Source organism: Montipora foliosa, chromosome 8 (assembly GCF_036669935.1).
Source record: "Montipora foliosa isolate CH-2021 chromosome 8, ASM3666993v2, whole genome shotgun sequence".
Classification (NCBI taxonomy): domain Eukaryota; kingdom Metazoa; phylum Cnidaria; class Anthozoa; order Scleractinia; family Acroporidae; genus Montipora; species Montipora foliosa.
Genome location: NC_090876.1, coordinates 40,540,591 through 40,551,117, shown reverse-complemented (window position 1 = coordinate 40,551,117; position 10,527 = coordinate 40,540,591). Strand labels below are relative to the sequence as shown.

At 39.4% G+C, this 10,527-nt stretch overlaps 2 protein-coding genes across 2 annotated transcripts in view; one reads left to right on the top strand and one right to left on the bottom strand.

Moving 5' to 3' along the window:
* The first annotated feature begins 976 nt into the window (after positions 1-976).
* On the top strand, positions 977-5,748 carry LOC137967863 (melanopsin-B-like). The gene is made up of 2 exons (XM_068814461.1): positions 977-1,845; positions 4,658-5,748. The coding sequence occupies exons 1-2, from the start codon at positions 1,138-1,140 to the stop codon at positions 4,901-4,903; spliced, it is 954 nt and encodes a 317-aa protein (XP_068670562.1). The 5' UTR covers positions 977-1,137; the 3' UTR covers positions 4,904-5,748.
* An 894-nt stretch (positions 5,749-6,642) lies between these two features.
* LOC137967861 (uncharacterized skeletal organic matrix protein 2-like) overlaps positions 6,643-10,527 on the bottom strand; it is a 38,414-nt gene continuing 34,529 nt past the window's right edge. Inside the window, exon 10 of the mRNA XM_068814457.1 lies at positions 6,643-8,767. Coding sequence (XP_068670558.1) covers positions 8,541-8,767 — 227 coding nt within the window. The 3' untranslated portion in view covers positions 6,643-8,540. The remainder of the gene's footprint in view (positions 8,768-10,527) is intronic.

Genomic DNA, 10,527 nt, shown 5'->3' with positions numbered 1-10,527 from the left:
CCTTCATTGAGCTAATCATTTTAATGTGAAAACGGACTTCGCGCAATCGTTAGCCTTACATAATTATTACCCTTTGGATTGAAGCAAGCCATTGGCAATTGACACTCGTTTTAAAAACAGCTTCTTTCCCAAAAGTGTCCCGATATGGTCCTAGTACTTGAATAGTACTTTCGCGGTGATGTGTTCATCCCTCAATTTTTCAATTTCACTGCAAGGCCAGATGAATCAGGCATGAAATGGGTACGTGCAATCATGATCTTTTAGTGCAATCACAGCCAAACAACCGCGTGACGTCACGAATGATTCGATACGGTTATAGTTCTTATATATTCACAGTAAATTTTGCAGTGGTCGACAAAAAGGCCTCACGAATCAGGGCAGAGTATTAGATTGAATCTGCAATTTTCACGTTAGGTTCATTTGACTACAACTACCAGAATTCAGTTTGTTTTTCATTTCTTTTTCCAACCTGAAGGATTCTGGGACTTGTAGTTAAATGGCGTCATCGTCTAAAAGTGTAAAAAGATTATTCTAGATCCCTTTGATAGCAAGTTGATTTCGTGGAACTTATAACCATAATGAAGGACAAACGAAAGCAAAGAGAAAGAAAAAAAAAGAAAATTGGTATCGAAAACTGAACTTTTCTCTTTTTTTTCATAGATACCAATCACAGTCTTCAATAAAGGGACTTTAACACTCTTAACAAATATTTGGCCTTTGCACCTAAAAAAAACAACATTTTTAATATCTGTTCTAGCTTATTCAAATATGTATTATAAAGAATACAGAAAAGGAATAAAAATAATCAACATAGGTGACAGGTAACAATGGCGTGTCATTGAAACTCTAATATAGATTCTAAGAACGGCCGACGTCAAACTGAACAAAGTCGCGTAGATCTTAGCTTAGTGTTTATAAACTAAAAGCGTTGATAATTAGCTTGGCATATTCTACTTTTCCTCACATACTGCACCGTCATTATATTATTCATTATATACAAAAAGTGCTGCCGGTGTTTTTGGGCGTATAATCATCGTGTCAAGCTCGGTGAAATTCTGTTGAATGGTTCATCGGTGAATTTTGAAACGAGTTTGATTGCTTCCCGTAGCCGTCTGTTTACGAAACCACCAACCCGCGATGATAAGCAACGCATATTTTCCTCCTTTGCAAGAAAAACCAACGTTCCTGGTTGTTCTAGAAGTCCTCTTTGTGATTTTACTTATTATTTTCGGACTGATTGGTAACATCGGTCTTTGTGCGATGGTTTATGCCCATCGTCATCTCCAAACAGTTTCCAATTATCTTGTTGTGAATCTCAGCATCTCAGATCTTTTGCGAATCTTTCTTACTCTGTCCGTCTCGACAAGCGTCCTCATTAAGCGCCAGTGGTTGTACGGAGAAACGTTTTGCCGTGTAAACGGCTGTTACACGCTCACCTTCTTGGTGGCTTCTTTAATGTCGGTGACGTTAATTAGCGTGAACAGGTACGTTCAAATCGTTCGGCCGCGCGACAGCGCGACATTTTTCAGCAAGCAAAGGACGAGAGTGATGATTTTCACCCTGTGGCTCTTGGCTTGTTCCATCGGTATTCCTCCCAACCTCGGATGGGGACATTATGGCTTCTTTTCGTCTCGCGCTACGTGCTTCATCGCGGTGGGGAGTAGTTATTCGTATACAACAGTTCTCGTCCTGGGGTTCATTGCAACGCCTTTTTCTGTCATGATATTTTGCTACGTTAAGATTTACTTTGCTATAAAACGAAGCAGGAAACGGGTGTTTGAGCACAACGTTAGAAGCTTAGCCATTGCAATGACAGCGGAAAACAAAGAAAAGCTGAAGAAGGAAGTAGGTATCCCATCCGAAGTTTTAATTATTAATTTTACAGTTGCGATTAATCGTTTAGATTGTTCGTATGTAGATTACACTCGAATTGAGTAAATCGAGCTCTTAACAATTTGTCTCAGATCTTGACAACTCTACTATTTTTTCTACTTATAGTCCACTACGTGCAATGAATAAATCGCAGGTTTAACTCGACTCACAACACGCCCTCACTTAATAGACACTTTTCGCGAAGAGCCGGGACGAAGACTTCGCCGATGTGATGGGTTATCTCTTATTTTTGTGTAAGGGCATCTTGGAATCTGAATCTCTCTTCGGAAACAAATTAACGTACGAAATCGTTTATATCATTTAGATATTATTAGAGCGAGTGGAGACACTTCATATAAGGAGCCTTCCATCCAAAAATCATAGCAGAGACGATTTAATGATTTAATATGTTGCCATGCTCGCAATTTCGGATAAAATTTACTGGTTCAAAACTTGGCGTGCATGGGTAATCTTTATGAATGGTCAGACTTTTACCTCTTTTTTTTTTTTTTTTTTAATTAGAGACCTATCCTGTCGTTACAGATGAGATTATACAAAGTGGTCGAAAAAATATTTTTTAGTCACTTGCTGACGCAAAGAATACCAGACTGAACAAACACAATATCCGTCTACTTTTAATTTTGAATTCAGCTCTGATTTTAAAACTCAAATACAATGCCTTTTAATTTATAAATGTAAAATGAAATATACTCATTGTTTGCGTTTAATAATTTAAAGTCGTCGTGTCTGGTAAACAAAACCCAAGTGTATAACTACCTCGATTAAAATGGAAATGACGATGTTTGTCGTTCGGTGACTTCTTTGGCAAGATCCGCTGGATTGTGCAAATTAATTTTTTTCGTGTAGGTTTAATATTTTGCGGTCAGTTTTTCTGATACCTGTAACAGCTGCTACAATTTGACAATCGCAACTTGCAATGATAAGTTTTTTTCGTGTTCGTCTTGGTGAAATATTGCGTTTGCAGGGCTACAATTTGCATGATATAAATTATACCAAAATTTGGTTTTATCAACGGAATTGATAAATGTAAATTGGCCACCGTACAGAGATTCTAAAAGCTGACGTTTCGAGCGTTAGCCCTTCGTCAGAGCGAATCGAGGAATTATGGGTTACGTGTAGTTTTTATAGTAGAGTAAGAGCTACGCTATTGGTGGTAACATGGCAACGAGGAAAATACGAATATATTAGTTAAATGAAAAGCGTTCGTTAATACAGTGAGGATTGAGGGTGCCGATTTGGAAGATAAATTTTTGTTCCAGATTCTTGCGGCTTTCCGTCGTACCTAGATGTAGGGAAAGGCCGCAGATAGCCATGTGTTTTTCGGAGTGGTTAGGGAGATTAAAATGACGAGCCACTGGCTTACATGCATCTTTGTCATTCTTCTAAACATCGCGAAGGTGTTCGCGGAATCGGTCACCTAGTCGCGTCTACCTGTCTCGCCAATGTATAATTTATTGCATAAAGTACAGGTTATGCAATAAATGACATTTGCATATACTACTTCTCCACCAACGCAGCACCACAGTTTCTTTAGAAACTACCCCCTTCATTCATGATATAAATTATGTTATGTCACTTTGCCATGTAACAGATTGCGGCATCCCCGGATTCCAGGATATACCGTCGTTAGGGCTACGTTGTAGCACGTAAGATTATAAAGTATACAAGTGATCCATTCTTTACCTTAACGACCACTATCTCTCAGACACAAACATCAATTGGAGGATTGATTTTGTTCAATTTGAATACATCATTTCTCGCTCTTTTTTTTTCTCTTTTGTTTTGTTTTTTTTTTCGTTATGTAGGACCTAAAATCTCAAAGCTTGCGAGCTGGTCGCCAGTCTGTTACATATGTACTTAAAGTTCTATCCTGTTCCCGCCTTCCTCATTAAAATGCTTGAAATAGGATTTTTTAGGGAATTGACCCATTTCAGTTCCTTTTAAATAAGTTCGTCACAATATATTTCTGAATTCGAAACTTTGCAAAGAACTTCGTTAATTAACATTGAGGAGGATTTAGTTTTAGAGTTCTTCGGTCTACGTGAAAGGTCACGTTAAAATCACGACCAAATTTGCTTTTTGCCACAATCAGTAGAACTTGTTTCAACTCACAGGGGCCGCGGAGTACGTTTGAAAATGGGGGAGGGGCGGGGGGCATTGGTATGGATCACCGTTAGAAGTGTGAGGGGAGGGGAGAGGTTTCGGGGAGACAACATCGCAGGGAAAAAGGTGTTGTTTGTGTCTGCTACTTGATTTCGTAGACACTTAGCTACGCAATGGGTCTAAAATCAACCACTAGCTAATCAGTCTGGCTGTAGAGGAGTGTTTCGAGATCACATGCAGCACAGTAGCTGCTGCATATGCAATATATCCCACTAACATGTGGAATTGAAGAAAACCAAATTACATCTCATTTTCTCCTGATAGATGACAGTATTCTCTTGACCCGATCGCCTCAAACAGCGACATATCATTTTAGTGCGTGCGCAGTAGACTGCAAGAGAGGGTGTTATCTCGGTCCATACAATGGAGGTTTTGACATACCTGATGGGACTTGGATCTAAAAACGCGGTTGCATTGGGATAACTTCCGTTTTTTTTGTTTGTTTGTTTTGCATGTCGAAAGGCAGTTTTAGGTTATTTCATAACGAATTTTCTTCCTTACAAAACGAGCAACATGCAGTCTTTTCCCCGCAGGAAACATCGCTAAATAAATATTAATTGGAACTCATGTCATTAATTTCATTTGCGTTTCCCTTGTCCAGGTGAAAGTGGCCAAGACAGTTCTTACACTGATCAGCGTTTATATCATCACATGGATTCCTATCTGCGTGATTCATTTCATACGTCTTGCTAAACTCGCCATCATTCCTGAATCAGTGGACCTTGGCGCTGCGTTCCTTATAAGCTTTAGTTGTGTGACAAATCCTTGGATCTACGGATTTAGAAATAGTCACTTTCAAGACCAACTCAGGCGAATGCTGTGTGTCAAGGTGCAGTCCTTAGAATGAGAGGACGGCAGGGAATGGGCGTCGAATGCATAAATGAGATTGACTCCAATAGGCCGGAAACGCCCATGAGAACAATTATGGCTTGGTAGAAGCATGGCAAAGTCAAGTAAATTCTTTTTTCACCCTTTGCAAATCTGCATCATGAAATGGCAATGAATTTTACGTCCTATAAGGAACCGAACTCTCCAATTTATCAGATTAATTTTAAATTTTCTTCTTGGTTTGAACATTTAGATCCCGGTGAAGTTTGTGAAGGGCACCAGATACAATAGCAAGTTAAACCTTGTAAAAGTTGATTAAACCACTGAAGTATTAAATCACATTAAAAGTTCTAAAAACGAATACTTGAAATCGTGGAATGAGATTTGTTAGCGAGAGAGATTCAAATTTCTCACCTCTTACACATTTATAAGGAGAATTATCTTCGCATTTAATTCATCTAGATTTCGAATTGGTCAGTGTAAATGGAGACTGCAGGCTAGGGGTAAAAGGCTAAGGTTCTAAAGTAATTTTTGAAAAAGCCGAAACCTTTTAGAAGTGCTAACGGTTAAGCCTAAATATTATTTTATGCCTATTTAGACCTAAAGTTAGCACTTCTAAGGGGCTTGGGCTTTACTTGGGCAATTTACTTGTCAAGGTGGTATCGGACAGTTCAATAAGGCAATCACATTCAAAGTTGTAGCTGAAATCAACCAATCACATTTAAAGTTGTAGTTTAAATCCACCCATCACAAGCTTGGTTTCAATCAGCATAGAAACAGTGTACAGACGTTTTTCTCTTTGTGTTAATTAGCCTTACTAGCCTCGTTACCATTTTTAAAATTGAAAGAAATTTGGTTGTAAAACGAGGCTTGCACAAATACATGCAAAAGAATAATTTATTGCCAGCCATTTTTGCATTCGGTAAAGTGTGTTTGCCATTAAAGCGAAATAAAATCTGCTCAACTGTTTCATCGAAGTACGTCACTCTAGTTTTAATAACCAATGAGGATAATATTGTTGTTTTCCCTCAAGCGGCCAATGTTTAAGAAACGTAACGGTCGATGGCAATAAAGAAGTCGTATAGACTCGAATACAAGTTGCCCAGCAACGAGCGAAAGGACAACAGAAAAATCAGAGTCTTAGACAGGATTCGAATCTACGACCCTCTGTGAACACCGGTTGGATGTTCTCCCCATTGAGCTACTAGAATTCACTGGTCGGGAGAGTTAGGTCGTTTATGACCTGAATGGATAATGTGTTCCATCAGTCTGCAGGTTCTACAAGTCATGCACCCTGCCATACAAATACATGAAATGATGGGAAGGTGTCATGTGACCGTGAGAAGGACAGAATACAAGTTGCTTGGCAACGGGCAAATGGACAATTGAAAAATCAGAGTCCTTGGCACTGGGACATATTGTCCATTCAGGACCTAGAAAAACGACCTAGCAATGAGTAGAGCATCCGACCTGTGTTACGGAGGGTCGTAGGTTTAACTATTGCCAAGTAGCTCCATTTGTATTCCATCCTTCAAACGGGCGCAATATACGTTTCCAACATTTCATGTATTTGTATAAACTCTTTAAAATTGCATTCCTACAAGTGATCATGGTGGAGTCTAGGTTCCTATTGTTGTTGAAAGTCCTTTGGCCTGTTGCAAAAGATCGAACTTGTGTATACTGTCTTCGTGTAGAGGACAAAGACAAAATGATAATATAAGATAGTAAGATAATAAAGAAAACAAACACAACTGTAAAGCATGTAAAAGGCTTATTTATTCGAAGCTTTTTTGTTCCATCGGACGGTTTTGTCATTTCGTTTTTGTTGATGTCATCATCAAGACTGAAAAGACAAACACTTTAATCTTACTATTCTATCTGGTGCCATCAGAAGCATACAACCTTGAAGAATTTGGCTTGGTCCATCAGTTTACAGTATCATCTAAATTTAGAATACGCGTCCTGCCAAATTTATGGCCAATCGCAGTTGTGCCGAATGACCACAACGGCTCTGACTGGTCTGCAAACAAGTAGCTTACTGAGCAACGATCGACGGCAACAAGAACGTTACAATTTTGCCTATTTAGTGGGCAAAAACAATAGCACGTGCGTTTTACGCTTTTGTCCACTTCTTTGCCGTCGTCTGCAAAACAGCAATGTCAAATAACCAAATTTGAGGTTTTATGAAGAACGTCGGCACTTGAGGATAAATTTTCATTTTCTCCCACAAATTAAGTGCCGTTCCGACGAGTGTCATTTTTGAGGAACTACCACACCCTTCCCAAAGCCATTAAAATAACGGAAATTTATACTTTGAGATGACGTTCTCGTTGCCGTCGCCGTTGTCATTGCTTAAGCTCTCTAATACCGAAAACTGATGGGCCGCATTCCATCGCAGATCGAGATTTCTCAGTTACAGATTTCTGAGCGCCACATTATCTTATTCCTATTCTATCCTATGCCAAGAGTGCATTACCCAAGAGTGAGAAATTGGTACAGTATCATGTTTGTCCCCGTCAGCGTCAGAAAGTGTCTATTTTTAAGCCATGATTTGCGGGAAAACAGACAATTGTCCAAATCGCCTAACCCAAACTGTCTAAATTCCCGTAAGTATTTGCTTCGTATCCAGTCTTCCAGATATCGTTTAAATTTCAGTAGGAAATGAAATGACACTTAAACGGTATGAACTATCTTGAGTTTCCAAGGAAATGATTCCTTGGTTGTCGTGTGTTTGTCAGAATTGTTTGAAAATATCCCAACTGTTTGTTTCAGTTTTGTGGTTTTGCTATCACGCGTGACTGACACCCGAATACATTTAAATTGTTAACGCAAGCTCGACAAAGAAATTCGAAGCGGTTCGCTGAGGCCCCTTCCTCTTACCAATTTATCTAGGACGATCGAAGGGTCTTTACTCGATGGGGAAAAATTCTTTGCGTATTGTATTTGCGTTTGAATGCAGCATCCACATTTTAGTGATATGAAAATACCTCGAACAAAATGAAAGGCTGGGACACACTAGGCAATACGTCGCTGCGACAGGTCGCGGGAACAAGTCGCCGCAACAATTCGCCTTGTGTCACAAGTTTAATTTTATGAAAATAATTGTCGCAGCGGCAGAATTTTGTCGCCGCGATCAGTCGCAGGAATTCAAACCAGTTTGAATTCGTGCGACTAATCGTAGCGACAAAATTAGCGAAAGCAGAGTTGTCGTACCGTTTGTACACTTCCAGCAACAAGTCACTGCGACAAAATATAAATGAACCAACGAGAGAGGGTCATACGGTCAGCCATATTGAATTAAAAAACTAGTTCACATTTCCCTTGAAACGAGGTCACTGCCAGTGCACCGAAGAGGCGTCGTGTCGCAGCGACTTGTTTTGCAAGTAAAAAACTCGGAGCTACTTGTCGCAGAGACCTGTCGTTGCGACTTGTCGCCTAGTGTGTCCCGGCCTTTATTCTCAAAGAGTTTTAATGGGATAAATTTTCCCTCGAAACTAGGTTTAAAAATAAACACTTTTCTGACGCTGATAGGGACTAGGCCACTCTTGGGTGATAGAAAATTCCGTTTTTCATTTGTCTCTGATAGTACAGTATTGTCTTTCGCGATCTAGCTCTTCCATTTCTCGACGAGCCTTCTCCAGCTAACCAAACCAGCCTTAGTAGACGATGTTGAGAACCACAGCGATATAAAAGGCCAGGACTGCGGAGAGTAAAATCTGGTGAAAATCTGTTCGCAGGGCTTTGTTGCTCTTGAGTTTGAGTAAACTCGGCTTCTGTGTGTTGCAGTTATCTCCAGTGCAGCATTCTATTTTGCACTCCAGTTGTGTCCATTTCTGCACATTTTTCCTGAAGCCTCCTATAGCTGCACAAGCTGCCTTTTTGTCTGCAACGATAATTGAGGACAAAATTCAATTAATTCCAAGTATCCACTTTTAGACCTCGGATATTGCGATTCTAACTTTCTAATTGGTTTACTCAATCTCGGTTTTCAGCTCATATACCGTCTGACCATATATGGCTAAATGATTGCGCCACGTGTTACCAAGCTGAAAAAATTGTGCGGGAAGCGAACTACCCCGGGACACAACTTCTCACACGCTCAGAATGTGATGAAATTTAATAACACAATTAATTATTTCATTCGCGCTTGTTGGATACGAGACTGATTATAGCCAACTTGGCGCTACGCTCCTCCTTGGCTATTTACCATCTCATATCCGACGCACATTAATGGCACAGGCAGACAACCTTAGGATGCCAGAGCTCGTTACGTCACGTTATTTTGAGGCAGTTGTGACGGCCGATTCAAGTGATCGAGGAAAATGTTCCATAAAAACTTCAAATCACGACGTTTCTTTTCGAAAATCCTTTTTATGGACAGCCAGATAAATAAAGTTCACTCATCTACAATTAGCCAATATCAAAAATACCATAATACTCTTTGTTTGTCCCTCCAGAATTTTGCATATTAAAGCATTGTTTTTATTTTCTCTTGGGACTTATAATGGTCCCAAGAGAAAATGGAAACAATGCTTATGCAATATTTTGCAGGGACAAACAAAGAATATTATGGTATTTTTGATATTGGATAATTTTCTGCGTTGTCCTGAGTGATTTGATGGGTTTTTGGAATGCTTCGATGTCCCCTTCAGATCCAACCCGTCGTCACATACAATGTAAATAGACAAGGCGTGTAGCTTCCAAGACAGCTCACGGCCCAGCGCCCCCAAATTTCTCGGCCCACTTGCAAAAGTTCGCTCGATGATCCCAGCCTTAGGCACGTAGAAAATAGTGGGTGGGCGAATTTTCTTTAGATGGCTGTCCATAAAAAGGATTTTCGAAAAGAAACGTCGCGATTTGGAACATTTTCCTCGATCACTTGAATCGGCTGTTGCAACTGTCTCAAACTAACGTGACGTCACGCGCTCCCGCATTCATGGAATAATTGTTATAACGAAGTGCCACGGTGCCGAGAGAATTGTTCGTTATAGCGGTGTCTTCGTTATAGCAAAGACTCTGTTATATCGAGTTATCTGGTTAATAGCAAAAATATACGTTATAGCGAGGGTAAATTAATAAATAACAGTTACAAAAAATTCAATACTGTACGTAGAAAACATCGTTTTCATTCATTCAATACAGCGTACTGTAAACTGTAAAGCGCTAACATTCAAGACATCGAATTCCAAAACACTTTCAATTAACTTCAAAATTCAGAAGTAACGAGTCAGCACGCTGAAGCCTAACTTCAACATTGTACCAGTAAATGGATTTGTCAAAACCGAAATAAAGAAAGCCGTAATTTTTAGTTTTTACTCAATTTTCGGAAAATATCTGTTCGGAAGACGATTTGAGATCTGGAATTTTCGGAACATTTGTTGTAAAATTTCTTGCTTGCCTGCCTGTCCTAGGATTTTCGAACACCTAAAAAATGGTATAATTGCCGATTTTTAACGGATTTTACTCTAAAAAGGTCACCTAGAATTTTCGGAAGGCTATTTTCTAGCTGAAATTTTCGGAAAGGTAAGTTTTGATCCCTATAATTTTCTGATCACTAGACTTTCAGCTAGGAAATCCGAACAGATGAAAAATTTTTAGGGAATAAAAGTATACCTATATCTACCGTATAAAATACCAAAATAC

What these genes read in the sequence shown, in the direction of transcription:
- LOC137967863 (XM_068814461.1), top strand. Translation starts at nt 1,138, where the DNA reads ATGATAAGCAACGCATATTTTCCTCCTTTGCAAGAAAAACCAACGTTC. An exon ending in AAGAAAAGCTGAAGAAGGAA is followed by an intron (nt 1,846 to 4,657) that starts GTAGGTATCCCA and finishes TCCCTTGTCCAG; the next exon opens with GTGAAAGTGGCCAAGACAGT.